This window comes from Somniosus microcephalus, chromosome 17 (genome assembly GCF_052327205.1).
Source record: "Somniosus microcephalus isolate GS21.2 chromosome 17, FLI_Smic_1.0, whole genome shotgun sequence".
NCBI lineage: Eukaryota > Metazoa > Chordata > Chondrichthyes > Squaliformes > Somniosidae > Somniosus > Somniosus microcephalus.
Genome location: NC_141003.1, coordinates 86,418,422 through 86,434,153, shown reverse-complemented (window position 1 = coordinate 86,434,153; position 15,732 = coordinate 86,418,422). Strand labels below are relative to the sequence as shown.

At 48.3% G+C, this 15,732-nt stretch overlaps 1 protein-coding gene across 8 annotated transcripts in view; it reads left to right on the top strand.

The window, feature by feature from the left end:
- Positions 1 to 15,732, top strand: part of frmd4a (FERM domain containing 4A) — an 894,188-nt gene that overhangs the window by 832,394 nt on the left and 46,062 nt on the right. For 6 of the 8 annotated variants that reach the window (XM_086010812.1, XM_086010811.1, XM_086010810.1 and 3 more), the window contains 3 exons: positions 2,084 to 2,107; positions 3,449 to 3,582; positions 4,760 to 4,882. In XM_086010812.1, the coding sequence (XP_085866938.1) occupies positions 2,084 to 2,107; positions 3,449 to 3,582; positions 4,760 to 4,882 (281 nt within the window). The remainder of the gene's footprint in view (positions 1 to 2,083; positions 2,108 to 3,448; positions 3,583 to 4,759; positions 4,883 to 15,732) is intronic. The other 2 variants (XM_086010808.1, XM_086010815.1) reach the window with 1 other exon arrangement.

Here is a 15,732-nt window from a genome sequence, read left to right as displayed (position 1 = left end):
CATTTTTTTAATATGCATTCGCGGGACGTGGCCGTCGCTGGCAAGGCCGGCATTTATTGCCCATCCCTAATTGCCCTCGAGAAGGTGGTGGTGAGCCTGGACTGTCAACACAAACCCTAGGACTGTCAGCAGACACACACAACTAAACACTGAAATGTAATCTGTAAAAGTAAGGGGAAAAAATCTCAAATACAGTGAACTTCAGTGACCTAAAGAGGATAGTGCACAGGTGCTGTCTTTCCACACTAGCTGTTACCATGCATTGCTGGTGTGTTGTACAGATGTATGATTGGCAGTATTAACATGTTATAACACTCATTATAACTAGACTGGAAAATGGAATTGACTAAGCAATTGGAATGCAGCTTTACAGTGTTCATTTGACACCAGTCTTCATCCATTAACCTCGCACTCAGATTCCAACCCTTCCCCAGCCACCCTGGTGGCAGGTTGGGGAGTTTTCAGAACTCCGAGTGGGCTGGTATCCTTTTCGTTAAACAACTTGGTCAGGGCCTTGGCAACGTGTTGCCTGCTTTCTCCGTTAACTGTACCAGAATAAGTCTTTGAGTTTGTTAATGTGTGTTTTTATAAATGATTACTTTCCAATTACTAGTAAACTTGTGCTTAAGGATAGATTTTAACTTTGGGAATGTTGTTGCGTTTTGTTGTTTGTTGAGATAATCCATAAGGGGGTTCATGGGATTAGAAGACAAGACAGTTTTACACAACAAAGAGACCCTGGACCATCCGATACTTTGACACTTGATAAAGTGAATATATATATATATATAATATCTGGATACCCAGCCTTTAACTGAAAGAAATATTTGTTATCACATAATAAATTACAGATATGGGGGCGATTTTAACCCTACTCGCTCAGCAGAAACCTGGCGGGCGGGGGGTTAAAATCGCCCTGGGCTCTCGCCTGTCCAAAAGCCGCCATGGTCACAACATCTGCAATTTTAACCTGCTCTCCCGAGCAGGCAGCGAGGACACACGCCCAGAGTCAGCAGGGTCCTTCTTTGCATATGCGCGTTGCGGCCCGATGACATCATTGAGACCCGACTGTAATTTTAACTCAGGCCCGAGCGGGGTATCCGCCTGGAGTTAAAATCAGGGCCAACATTAATGGGAGGGAGCAATCCCGCCGGCTAAAGAGAGCAGCCATTAGTGAATGGGAAGAGACCGGATGAAAATAAACAGAGTGGGTGGCACAATTCAGTATCACGTCTGGATTTTAGAACTGAAGACTTCAATCTGTTCTCTCACAGAGTACAGAAAGCTGTGTCTTCTACATTAGTCAGTGCTCTGCCATCCATTCAGTATAAAACCCACTGGCACACTCATTATAAACAAATTGGAAAAGGCAATTGACTACTCATGTAATTGACTGTGTCAGCTGGGGCTCAGTGGGCGGCACTCTCGCCTCAGAGTCAGAAGGTTGTGGGTTCGAGTCCCACTCCAGAGACTTGAGCACAAAAATCTAGACTGACACTCCAGTGCAGTGCTGAGGGAGTGCTGCACTGTCGGAGGTGCCGCCTTTCGGATGAGACGTTAAGCCAAGGCCCCATCTGCTCTCAGGTGGACATTGAGATCCCATGGCACTATTTCGAAGAAGAGCAGGGGAGTTATCCCTGGTGTCCCGGGGCCAATATTTATCCCTCAATCAACATAACAAAAACAGGTTATCTGGTCATTATCACATTGCTGTTTGTGGGAGCTTCCTGTGCGCTAATTGGCTGCCGCGTTTCCTACATTACAACAGTGACTACACTTCAAAAGAAGTACTTCATTGACTGTAAAGCGCTTTGGGACATCCTGAGGTCGTGAAAGGCGCGGTAAAAATTAATGTCTTTCTTAATCAACTGGCATGCAGTGTTGCAGCATTCATTTTACAGCTGTTGGAATGGCTGTGTAAAGCAGGCACTTTTAGTTCATGGTTAATTTTGAACCTAATCCGATGAGCCCCTTTATTGACACTGTTACAAATTTCTGTGTGTGATCTAGAAGTGAATTGAGCGGCGCGCTGTTCCAAGTTTCCAACAGTTTCAGATTTATTCTTTTTATTCCTTTCACATAGCATGTAAGAAGGCCTGTAAGAAAGGTTGGTTGAATTGGAGGAGGGAGGGGGGAAATGGAAACTGTTAGTTTAATAGATTAGCGCTCTAACCAGGCTTCCATTGTGCATTCTTTTAACATTGCTCGAGCAGTGCGTAGCCAGTGTTCGGTCTGGGCCTGTGTTGCTGCAGCTTCCTCAGCTTGCTCACCATTTCCTTCCCATCCTAACGGCCTTGCTCCCGGGGCAGGTGCAGTCCTCTGTGTTTCTCTTGAGTTGTTTTTTTGCAACGCTGTGTAGCCCGTAACAACAGGAAAAAGGGAAAAGCTGATGTGACTAGGCCATCCCAATTACACATAACTTCAGAAATCTAGAGGGCTTGACAGGGTAGATGCAGGGAGGGTGTTTCCCCTGGCTGAGGAGTCTAGAACCAGGGGTCACAGTCTCAGAATAAGGGGTCGGCCATTTAGGACTGAGATGAGGAGGAATTTCTTCACTCAGAGGGTGGTGAATCTTTGGAATTCTCTACCCCAGTGGGCTGTGGAGGCTCAGTCATTGAGTATATTCAAGACAGGGATCGATAGATTTTTGAACTCTTTAAGGGAATCAAGGGATATGGAGATCGGGCGGGAAAGTGGAGTTGAAGTCGAAGATCAGCCATGATCTTATTGAATGGCAGAGCAGGCTCGAGGGGCCGAATGGCCGACTCCTGCTCCTAATTCTTATGTTCTTATGTACTACAATTAGCTTCAGTGCCCGTGGGTTAGGCAGAATTGGGGAGGGAGTTGGGGGGGAAAGTCAGCCAGAATTCCTTGCTCGTGATTGCTAGCGGGTGACCCTTCACGGGAAAGTACACCTGTGTGAGGACGGGGCTTGAACGGGATGCCCCAATAATCAGTTACCCGCTGTCGCTCAGTGCCAAGTTTCATGGATGAAGAACGGCCACTTGGGCAGGTTATTGGAGGCTGCGTGGTGCCTGGGAAACCGTATCCCAGCATGAGTCAGCAACTATGAAAAAGAACTCTTATTAAAATTGAAATCATGCACAAAAAATAATTGGCGGCGACATGTTTTCTTTAAGCAGTTTGTTTAATTTGTCTGGTAGAATTGGTGTGGCCTAAAAGACTTTTAGATGCAGCATATTCTCAAAGCTTTGAGTCTTTCCTTTTATCATTTCATGAGATAATTAGAACAAGAGATAATCTTCCATAAATTTAATCCCTCTCATTTTCTCATCGTTCTTTTGTTTCAGTAACGGTGTGAGATGCTGTTAAACTTTTAACAGTTAGCGAAAGTGCTTAATTATCACGTCATGTAACAAAAATGCCTTGTTCTCTCTTGATGTGTCCACTGTTGGCTGCCAGAGTGAAGTCATCTGTTTGTTCCCAGGTTCCCAGGAGTCAGACAGCTCTCAGTCGGCCAAGAAGGACATGTTGGCCGCCCTAAAATCTCGACAGGATGCTCTGGAGGAGACCCTTCGAGTACGGCTGGAGGAACTGAAGAAGCTCTGTCTGAGAGAGGCGGTAAGAAGGGCTTCAGCATTCTCCAGCAGACGCCAAGGGATGCTCTCGTTTCGCGCTCCTGGATAGAAATGTTTCCGAAAAGGAGATAGATGGATATGGTGAAAAGGCGGGGATGTGGGACTGAAATCAGACAAAAAAAATAATTGGCTTTTTATTGAGATTGGCTTGTTATTAATATCTCCTGAGCCATGAGCTTTTTCACCGCATTCTCTTTTTCATTAAGGCTGTAAGAAAAGTCTTAGCTAGTCGTAGTGAATGCAATGAGCAACGTTGTCATGTTGCTGTGTCCTGTTGGAGATACCTGGGTGTCCTTGTACACCAGTCACTGAAAGCACACATGCAGGTGCAGCAAGCAGTTAGGAAGGCAAATGGTATGTTGGCCTTCATTGCAAGAGGATTTGAGTACAGGAGCAAGGATGTCTTACTACAGTTGTACAGGGCCTTGGTGAGACCACACCTGGAGTACTGTGTGCAGTTTTGGTCTCCTTACCTAAGAAAGGATATACTTGCCATAGAGGGAGTGCAGCGAAGGTTCACCAGACTGATTCCTGGGATGACAGGACTGTCGTATGAGGAGAGATTGGGTCGACTAGGCCTGTATTCACTAGAGTTTAGAAGAATGAGAGGGGATCTCATTGAAACGTATAAAACTCTGACAGGGCTAGACAGACTGGATGCAGGGAGGATGTTTCCCCTGGCTGGGAGTCTAGAACGAGGGGTCACAGTCTCAGGATACGGGGTAGGACATTTAGGACTGAGATGAGGAGAAATTTCTTCACTCAGAGGGTGGTGAACCTGTGGAATTCTCTACCACAGAAGGCTGTGGAGGCCAAGTCACTGAATATATTTAAGAAGGAGATATAGATTTCTAGACACAAAAGGCATCAAGGGGTATGGGGAGAGAGCGGGAATATGGTATTGAGATAGAGGATCAGCCATGATCATATTGAATGGCGGAGCAGGCTCAAAGGGCCGAATGGCCGACTCCTGCTCCTATTTTTTTTTCTCTACGTTTCTATGACTCCTCGCCGAACTCGTCATCGTCACAGCGCTCCTGCGTTAATAAGATTTTTGCGGCGCAATCGGAAACTTCTGCCTCTAGGCGCAGCTCTCGACCCTGCCCTCAACACTCTAGCTGGTCCCCGAAATCTGAGGAGTCTTTTTACTTCTTTTGCAGGAACTGACAGGAAAGTTGCCCAAGGAATATCCTTTGGACCCCGGGGAGCAGCCACCCACCGTCCGGCGGAGGATAGGCACTTCCTTTAAACTGGATGAACAGAAGATCATGCCTAAGGGAGAGGTAAATAGAGAATTACAGAGAATGTACAGCACAGAAAGAGGCCATTCGGCCCCACTGCTCCGTGCCGGTGTTCCTGCTCCACACCAGCCTCCTCCCACCCCTCTTCATCTCACTCCATCAGCATATCCTTCTATTCCCTTCTCCCTCATGTGTTTATCCAGTTTTTCCTTAAATGCATCTACACTATTCACCTCAACCACTCCCTGTGGTAGCGAGTTCCACATTCTCACTGCTCTCTGGGTAAAGAAGCTTCTCCTGAATTCCCCATTGGATTTAATGGTGACTATCTTATATTTATGGCCCCTAGTTCTGACCTCCCCCACAATTGTAAACATCTTCCCTACGTCTACCCTATACTTTCATAATCTTAAAGACCTCGATCAGGTCACCCCCTCAGCCTTCTCTTTTCTAGAGAAAAGGGCCCCAGCCTGTTCAATCTTTCATGATAATTAAAACCCCTCAGTTCTGGTATCATCCTTGTAAATCTTTTTTGCGCCTTCTCCAGTGTCTCTATATCCTATTTATAATATGGCAACCAAAACTGTGCACAGTGCTCCAAGTGCGGTCTAACCAAGGTATATGGAGACCAGAACTGTGCACAGTGCTCCAAGTGTGGTCCAACCAAGGTATATGGAGACCAGAACTGTGCACAGTGCTCCAAGTGCGGTCTAACCAAGGTATATGGAGACCAGAACTGTGCACAGTGCTCCAAGTGTGGTCTAACCAAGGCATATGGAGACCAGAACTGTGCACAGTGCTCCAAGTGTGGTCCAACCAAGGTATATGGAGACCAGAACTGTGCACAGTGCTCCAAGTGTGGTCCAACCAAGGTATATGGAGACCAGAACTGTGCACAGTGCTCCAAGTTTACGTTAGTTGATTGTAACTTTGAATAAAATTGCCTTCTTGTAGTTACTCTAATCATTATAATTTTTCCTTTTAATTTCTATCTTGGAAGTTACAGGTTCTGTCCTCACAGGCTGTGATATGTAAATAGTTCAGACCATTAGTGTTCTCTTGTCTCTGATCAAGCAGATATTTTCAGCTTGATTCCGTGTGGGTGGTTCTCTTTCAGGGAAATCACAACGGAACACTGTAAGTGTGTTTCTGATTGTGTTAGACAGAAGCCAGCCACCTCACTGTTTGGATAAAATGTGAAGCAACACAATACTGTGGGTCTGGGCGGGACAATGGGATAGCACATTGCTCACTTCCTCACTCTAGATTCAGTGCAGCCAGGCTGTTGAGAAGAGAATCTCTGTCTGCCTGTCTCTCTCACTCTCACCGCCATCATAACTCCCCTCTTCAAAAAACCCACCCTGGCCCCCTCTGTCCTTGCAAACTATCACCCCCATCTCCAAAGTGCCGCCTCCCAAATCTGTGCCCACCTTTCCTGCAACTCCATGTTTGAATCTCTCCAATCGTGTTTCTGCCCCACCCACAGTACTGAAATGGCCTTAATGTGTCAGTTGTGGTTCAGTGGGCAGCACGCTCGCCTCTCAGTCAGAAGGTTGTGTGGTTCAAGTCCCACCCCAGGGAGTGCTGCACTGTTGGAGGTGCCGTCTTTTGGATGAGATGTTAAGCCGAGGCCCCATCTGCTCTCTCAGGTGGACAGAGAACATCCCATGGCACTATTTCGAAGAAGAGCAGGAGAGCTATCCCCAGTGTCCTGGGGCCAGTATTTCTCCCTCAACCAACATAACAAAAACAGATGATCTGGTCATTATCACATTGCTGTTTGTGGGAGCTTGCTGTGTGCAAATTGGCTGCCGGGTTTCCTACATTTACAACAGTGACTACACTTCAAAAGTACTTACAGGAAACTTTGTGTTATCCGGGGGCTAAGTGTCCGGCAAGCTTGAGCCACCGGCAAAAATCAGGAGCCGTTTTGTTAGGTTTTTTTTCTTCTCGTGGCATTTTTGTCAACAGTCAGGCTCTGGAAAGACTCTCTGAAGCTGTTGCTAAGCAACAGTGTTTGTTGTCAGATACGGAGATGAAAAGCTCCGTATGCTTCAACATTAACGCTGGAGTGTCCGGCAGTTTTGAGGGAACGGCAACAGCTCGGTCCCGTCGGTGCCGAATAGCACAAAGTTTCCTGTAATTGGCTGTGAAACGCTTTGAGACATCCGGTGGTGTTAAAGGAGCTATAGAAATGCAAGTCTTTCTTTCTTTCATAGAAACATAGAAACATAGAAGATAGGAGCAGGAGTAGGCCATTCGGCCCTTCGAGCCTGCTCCGCCATTCAACGAGATCATGGCTGATCATCCAAACCCTAGCACCCGGTCCCTACACCGACAACCATCCCACCCAAGCCCTATCCCCGTAACCCCACGTATTTAATCCCCCCTAACACTAAGGGTCAATTTTTATCATGGCCAATCAACCTAACCCGCACATCTTTGGACTGTGGGAGGAAACCGGAGCACCCGGAGGAAACCCACGCAAACACAAGGAGAATGTGCAAACTCCACACAGACAGTCACCCGAGGCCGGATTTGAACCCGGGTCCCTGGCGCTGTGAGGCAGCAGTGCTAACCACTATGCCACCGTGCTGCAAATTACATCTTCTGTGACTGTGGCCGTGGTGCTTTACCCCTCCACATCTTCCTCAACCTCTGCTGCTTCCCACATGGTCGCCCGCACCATCCTTCTGCAGGGCCTCTGCTCTGTTGGTCAGCTGATTGGACTGCTCGTGCTCAGTTCCACTCTTCCCTTTCCAGTCGTAGCCAGAGCATCTCCAGCAATGGTTTCTCTTCTCGCCCTGCGGCATTACCGACAGGATCCCCCAAGGATCTCTCCTTGGCCCCCCCCCACTCCTTTTCCTCATCTGTGTGCTGCTCCTTGCCAACATCAAGCACAAACATGGGGTCACCACCCAGGTGCATGTTAACAACGCCCAGCTCTGCCTGTCCACCACCTCTCTCGACCCCTCCACTGCCTCTGTGCTGTCTAGCATCCTGGATGAGCTGCAGTTTACTCCTGTTAAAACGCTTGAAAGACCAGAAATTTTTGCCCCCACCACAAACTCCGTGGCCATCGATTCCATCTACCTCCCTCTGGCCACTGTCCCAGGATGAACCAGACTGTTTGGAACCTCGACATTCTATTTGGCCCTGAGCTAGGCTTCTGACCCCATAAGCCCTCTATCACAAAGACCACCTACTTCAACCTCTGTGACATCGCCCGCCTCCACCTCTATCTCAGCCCATCTGCTGCTGAAACCCTCATCCATGCTTTTGTCACCTCCAGACTTGACTATTCCAACGCTCTCTTGACCACCCTCCTATCCTCCACCCTCATGAGCTTCAGCACACCCAAAACTCTGCAGCCCGCATCTTATCCCGTACCACAACCCACTCACATGTCACCCCTGTCCTCGCTGACCTACATTGGCTCCTGGTTCCCCCAGTGCCTCAAATTGAAAGCTCTTATCCTCGGCCCTCCCGATCTCTGAAACCTCCTCCAGCCCTACAGCGTCCCTCAAACTCTCTGTTCCTCTGACTCTGACCTTTTGTGCATCCCTCCTCCCTTTGCCCAACAATTGTCAGCTGTGCCTTCAACCGCCTGGACCCCACGCTCTGAAATTCCTGCTGCTGCTCCCAGTCTCCACCTCCCGCTTGTCCCTTAAGACACTCCTTAAAAATCCATCTTTTTTGACCAAACTTTTGGTCACCCATCCCAATATCTATTTCTTTGGCTTGGCGGCCATTTATTTCTGATTAGGTCTCTGACATTTTTGGGGCCATTTTTCTACGTTAAATGCACCAGCTAAATGCAAATTGCTGTTGGTGCGTCCGAGTGTCTAGTTCATGTAAAACTGCCCGTAATTGTTTGAAAATGGCAAGTTGGCTGCTCCTCTGAGACGTTCTTTGGTGAACTCCAAGCATCTGATTCAGAATCAAAATCATTTTGTTCATTTGAGCTGGGATTCTTTGGACTATAACAACAACTTATACTTATTGACGTAAGAAAACTACTAGGCACTCGGTCTGAGTATTAAACAAAGCTTTAATCAACTGTTTTACAACATGGAGATCTAGTTGTGTCCTTCACTAGTTCCTGTTAAAGAATGTCCTGAGCAAGCTGGGCCCGTGCCCGAGTATTTATACTCCTCCTGGACAGCGCCACCAGCAGGCCGCCCAGTATCATTTCATAAGTCATTTCCACGTGAATGATAAGATTCATGTCACTTATATAGCGGCTTTAACATAATAAACCTCCCCAAGACGCTGCACAGGAGTGGTGTTTTTTTAATTGACACTGAGCCATATGAGGAGATGTTAGGGCAGATGACCAAAAGCTTGGTTGAAGAGGTAGGTTTTAAGGAGCGTCTTAAAGAAGGAAAGAGAGGTAGCGAGGCGGAGAGATTTAGGGAGGGAATTCCAGAGCTTAGAGCCCAGGCAACAGAAGGCACGACCGCCAATGGTGGAGCGATTCAAATCAGGGATGTGCAAAAAGCCAGAATTTGAGGAGCGCAGAGATCCAGGGGAATTACAGGGCTGGTTAGAGATTACAGAGATAGGGAGGGGGACGAGACCATGGAGGGATTTGAAAACAAGGATGAGAATTTTTTAATTGAGGCGTTGCTTAACCGGGAGCCAATGTAGGTCAGCGAGCACGGGCTAGCCTATTTCTTCCTGCTTCCCTACCCAGGTCACATTGTTTCTGAGCCATCAGTTTAGCAGGATCAGCCATTCTCAGCCCTGTTGCCCAGCAAAGCTCTTACCTGTGACGGCCTCTCCTCTCAGTTTGAACCCTGACCTCCGCCCATCGTTCTGAGACGGTGAATGATTGATCCTGTGGATTTACTGCAGATGCTGTTTTGACACATATTTGAAAAGTGCAAAGTCTGTCCTTGAATGAGGAGAGGACTCCAAATCCCACTCCCCCCCGCCCCCCCACACACACACACAGAGTTCAAGGCCAGAATATAATAGTGAGTTGAGCCCAGGAAGGACTGATCAATCTTGCTACTCAGGCAGGGCTGTTTAAGTTGGAAGAAAGTTAACAAAGTTTTGTAAATGATTTCTGTGAACTCAATAACTGAAGCTATCCTGGAGCAACTGAGTAGAAATTGGTCCACTTAAAATGCCGTGTTTCAGCGTATCCCAGAAACCGCATGGCAACCTGCAATCATTGGCTGCTTCCATTCACCACACTCCTGGCTGAGAGCCAAGCTAGGAGCGGGTGTGGCAGGCAACCCATGAATAATACTCTGAGCCCCAGTCAGGCCACACACTCCCATTATCAGACTGCCTCTGAAACCTCCAAACCCCTAGGTCAGTTCAAACCTCAAAGCAGACCCTGACTCGAGCAAGCCTTGAACTCTGACAAAGGGTCCCAGACCTGAAACGTTAACTCTGTTTCTCTCTCCACGGATGCTGCCTGGCCTGCTGAGTGTTTCCAGCATTTTCTGTTGTTATTTTGACTTCCTGACAAGCCCAAGGCTAAAGTCTACAACTGACCAAAATATTCCCACTGTCCCACACATATGAACAGTTCATGTTGTCAGTACTGTTGCTCACTATGTCTGTGTCAATCTACCCCAATTGTTGCTGTTCCCCTGATGAACTCCTGTGCTTCTGCTGTCTCCAAGGCTCTTGTGTCACCTACACAGACCTAAGACCTCCCTCTGGTCTAACCCCAGCCGGGACACTCATTCCTGGCTTTCTCTGAGCGGCCACTTGCACTGCCTCGTTCCCCTCCCAGCTCGAACATCATGAAAATTGAGAGAGATGTAGAACGGGCGGCTGCCTCAATACTGCCTGTTTTACGTTGACGTCCATAGTCACAATTACCCCTCGTGGTCTCACAGGCTCTCTACTTGCCTGGATGAGTGCAGCTCCAACAACACCCAAGAAGCTCGACGTCATCCAGGACAAAGCAGCCCGCTTGATCGGCACCCCATCCACCACCTTAAACATTTACTCCCTCCAGCACCGGCGCACCATGACTGCAGTGTGTACCATCTACAAGATGCACTGCAGCAACTCGCCAAGGCTTCTTCAGCAGCACCTCCCAAACCCGCGACCTCTTCCACCTAGAAGGACAAGGGCAGCAGGCGCATGGGAACACCATCACCTCCAAGTTCCCCTCCAAGTCACACACCATCCTGACTTGGAAATATATCGGCCGATCCTTCATCATCGCTGGGTCAAAATCCTGGAACTCCCTCCCTAACAGCACTGTGGGAGCACCTTCACCACACGGACTGCAGCGGTTCAAGAAGGCGGCTCACCACCACCTTCTCAAGGGCAATTAGGGATGGGCAATAAATGCTGGCCTTTCCAGCGATGCCCACATCCCATAAACAAATTTTTAAAAAAGGCGTTTTGTCTAATTTCCAACTTTCTCTTCTGAGCTCCACGCCCCATGTCAACATTGATGCCTCTGTCAATCTGCTTTGCAGCAGCCCAGCCTCCACGTCAGCTTTTCCAGACAGTCTGCTGAACTTTTCAAACTTGGCTTTGCACTGGTAGCAGTTATACCCCAGTGACTGTCAAGCTGAAACAGTGTGACACAGTCCCCTCAAAAGTGGTCTCACATCACTTGCCAAAGGCAGTGTACCGTCAGATTGGCTACGTCACTCCTTACCAAAAGACAGACTCACATTTCTGTAGCACCTTTCACGACCACCGGACGTCCCAAAGTGCTTTGCAGCCAATGAAATACTGTTTTTGAAGTGTAGTCACTGTTGTAATGTAGGAAACGTGGCAGCCAATTTGCGCACAGCAAGCTCCCACAAACAGCAATGTGGTAATGACCAGATCATCTGTTTTAGTGATGTTGGTTGAGGGATAAATATTGGCCCCAGGACACCGGGGAGAACTCCCCCTGCTCTTCTTCGAAATAGTGCCATGGGATCTTTTACGTCCACCTGAGAGAGCAGACGGGGCCTCGGTTTAACGTCTCGTCCGAAAGACCGATGCTGTGCAAAATCTGCGGTCAAATTGAGGCAAAAAACTGTAGTCTCACTGGAGCACAAAAGTGACTTAACGAGTATTTCAGAGAGCCAACAGCAAATAACCTTATTGACCGCAAGACCTGAAGAAAGCCCCTTTAGTTTTAGGCAGGAATATTTCTTCATTGTCTGAACACAAGGAAACGCTTCCAGAGAAAAATATTTCTGACGTGACCACTTCCCTCTTCAGGTCAGAGTTCTGAGCTCTCCAAAGCTTTTGTTTGTTTAATTCAGTTTCCTCCAAGCATGCTAAAGTTGGACGGGGAAAAAAAACCCAACCTTTTTCAACTCGTTCACACTTGGCTCTGTCAACCATAATGAAGAGAGTATGATCTTGAAGGGGAATGAATCTCATCAGCGATCATGCTATATGAGAACTTGATGTACGGACACTACGGTTGCAGTATCTTCAGGACAGGGAAAATAACTGAGAAAGCATGGCTTTTGATCAGTGAGAGAGGCTACAGTGTCTTAAAGGGTATCACCGCAGTCCCCTCTATTTAAAGATGCCAAGTGGCATTCATTCAATTTATCCTCGGCCTTTGTGTTTTCTCTTGAAGTGCTGTAACCTACAGGGCTACGGAGCAAGAGCTGGAAAGTGGGATTAGGCTGGAGAGCTCTTTGTCGGCCGGCACAGACACGATGGGCTGGATTTTATCAATGGAGGCGAGTAGGAGGCGGGACTCCCACTTTCGGGGTTGTAGTCCCGCCTCCATCGAGTTGTGGCCAACCCACGCGATTTTCACTTGATTGACCTTGTTGAGCCCGTCCAGTGGGCTCAGCAGGCCAATTAAGGGCCACCCGGCAACAGGTGACGTCACAGATTGACATTTCATCTGTCAAGAGCTTTTGACAGATGAAATATCAGCGTTTGGCAGCTCTTTGAAGCCGTCAAACACTGACAATCTGTACTCTAATTAATTCCTTCCTCTCAGGCTCATTTAGAGATCTCTCCAGAACAGAAAGCAGAATGCTGCAGATTTTGACGGCTCGCGGCCATTCTGCTTTCCGTGCCGGTGAGATGAGGGTCTCCCGAGACCTGAAGGGAGGAAGCCTGCATTAGTAAGTAAAGGTAAGTAAAACTTATTTAAACTCTTTACACACACCAAACACACTTACCTCTGCACTCATGCACCCATCACTCACCTGAACACCGGACATTTCAAACCCTCCAAGTCCTTCAGCCCGACGGTCCGCCTCGCTAACTTGGCGTGGTTTGGAGCTGTCAGGAATCCCACACTTCAGGAATAAAAATAGGGATTAGGCTAAAAGCTGCCTGTGCCTCAACAGGGAGTCAACTATTGAAGAGCTTGAGAGAAAATGACCACAGAGACAACTGGCAAATAGTGAACACAGTAAATAAATGCTAATGACACCATCAGGGGGAGTATATTTGGCGGGTGTGAGGGAGTTGGCGTGACATTTACAGCCAGGTTAATCTTTAGCCACTGAAATCTATTCCAGCACACAGTAGGAATCAACCTGTAGCAGGTTAAGGGTTAAAGGTTATTTCTCCACTGGCATTGATGCAACAACAACAACTTGTATTTATACAGCGCCTATAACGTAGTAAAACGTCCCAAGGCGCTTCATAGGAGCGTTAACAAGCAAAATTTGACACTGAGACCCCATAAGGAGATATTAGGGCAGGTGACCAAAAGCTTGGTCAAAGAGGTAGGTTTTAAGGAGCGTCTTAAAGGAGGAGAGAGAGGCGGAGAGGTTTAGGGAGGGAATTCCAGAGCTTAGGGCCCAGGCAGCTGAAGGCACGGCCACCAATGGTGGAGCGATTAAAATCAGGGATGCTCAAGAGGCCAGAATTGGAGGAGCGCAGATATCACGGGGGGTTGTGGGGCTGGAGGAGATTACAGAGGTAAAGAGGGGCGAGGACATGGAGGGATTTGAAAACAAGGATGAGAATTTTAAAATCGAGGTGTTGCTTAACTGGGAGCCAATGTAGATCAGTGAGCACAGGGGTGATGGGCGAACGGGACTTGGTGCGAGTTAGGACACGGGCAGCCGAGTTTTGGCTGAGCTCTAGTTTACGGAGAGTGGAATGTGGGAGGCCAGCCAGGAGTGCGTTGGAATAGTCAAGTCCGGAGGTAAGACAGGCATGGATGCAGGCCCTTTGCACCGTCGGGCTTTTATCCAGTCCCCCCCCCCCTCCGCCCCCCACCCTCCCCCCGAATGATACCATCAGCATAAACTGTTAAATTGCGTAAAAGTGAATAGTAATTGGAAAGAATGTTAAAGTGAATGATACTTTAGACTTTAAAGAGGGACGACTGATGGCGACAATCCCCCTTTAAATGTTGACTAAAGGGCTCCTTAGAACTTGAGTAAACCACGCTCACTGGGGAAAGGAGGAATTGTGAATACAGGCGGGACACAACTGTTGCAATCCCAGTTCACGCTCTTCTGGGGAATGTGCTTTGTTTTTTCTGGCCACGGCAGAGTTTAAGATCTGCGCTGCTAAGCATTAAATACCACAGGATGAGTGAAGGGTGGGTTAGCAGTAAACAGCAGAGTAATCTAAATTGTATGTCTGGCCACCCGAGCAGCCGCTTGCTCATTGAATGCTGTTGGGGGGGGGGGGGGGGTAGTGGAAGTGCTGTTCGTGTCTCGCCTCCAGCTCTGCATATTACACAGCTGTTTAATTCAGAAACGGTCATAGCAGCAGCAACTTGCATTTATATAGCGCCTTTAACATCGTAAAACGTCCCAAGGCGCTTCATCAAACAGAATTTGACAGCGAGCCACCATAAGGAGAAATTAGGGCAGGTGACCAAACGCTTGGTCAAAGAAGTCAGTTTTAAGGAGCGTCTTAAAGGAGGAGAGAGAGGTAGAGAGACGGAGAGGTTTAGGGAGGGAATTCCAGAGCTCGGGGCCCAGGCAGCTGAAGGCACGGCCGCCAATGGTGGAGCCGTTAAAATCAGGGATGCTCAAAAGGCCCAAATCACCTCGGCAAAGGGAGTGGGCCTTTGGCGTAGCGGTAGCATCCCTGCCGCTGGGCCAGAAGGCGTAGGGTTTCAAACCCTGCTCCAGACAGTCCCGGCAAGTGGAGTCGGAGCTCCGGCTCTAAATTCTGGGTTGACATCCAGCGGGATACTTGCGTCCGTGAGTGTGGGTGGCCCCCCCCCCCCTCGTATGGGCTGTGGGAGCCCGTAAAACCCTCCCGCCATAGGACTAACCACCCTAATAGCTGGTACGAAGATGGTTACGGTCACAGAAGGAGCATTAATCACGGCCATAAATCCTTCCACCACTTCATACAGTTCCCTAAAGGGAGCAGTGTGAAGACACGTACGACGACAACCTCGCCAAAATGAAAGCAGAAAAAAAAATATTACCCGTGACGACTGAGCCAGGTTTATTTTTGGATGGATTGAAGGTTCCGAGGGACGGGAAGCATTTTGTGGAGCTGGGGGAGGAGCGCCATGTGTTTTCAGGAGTATTACTGAAGCGTTTGTTTGGAACGCCATCCCACACAAAGTGCCAGACACTACCCTGCTCTGTGCTGCTGGAGGAGGCTGGTGAGCCGAGGGGCAGAGACGGAGCTAACAGTAGCTGCATTGTCTCATCATCGAGCCGCTATCAGTTCTGCAGCTCTCGGTTCCTTATTGCTCTTTTTCTTGCTCATAGTTTTTTCCACAGAGGCTGCCTTCCCTTATTATCCCGATCCAATTAAGTCAAGAACATAAGAAATAGGAGCAGGAGTCGGCCATTCGGCCCTTCGAGCCTGCTCCGCCATTCAATAAGATCACGGCTGATGTTCGACCTCTGGAACTCACTGCCTGAAAGGATGGTCGAGGCAGGAACCCTCATAACATTCAAGAAGCATTTAGATGAGCACTTGAAACGCCATAGCTTACAAGGCTATGGACCAAGTGC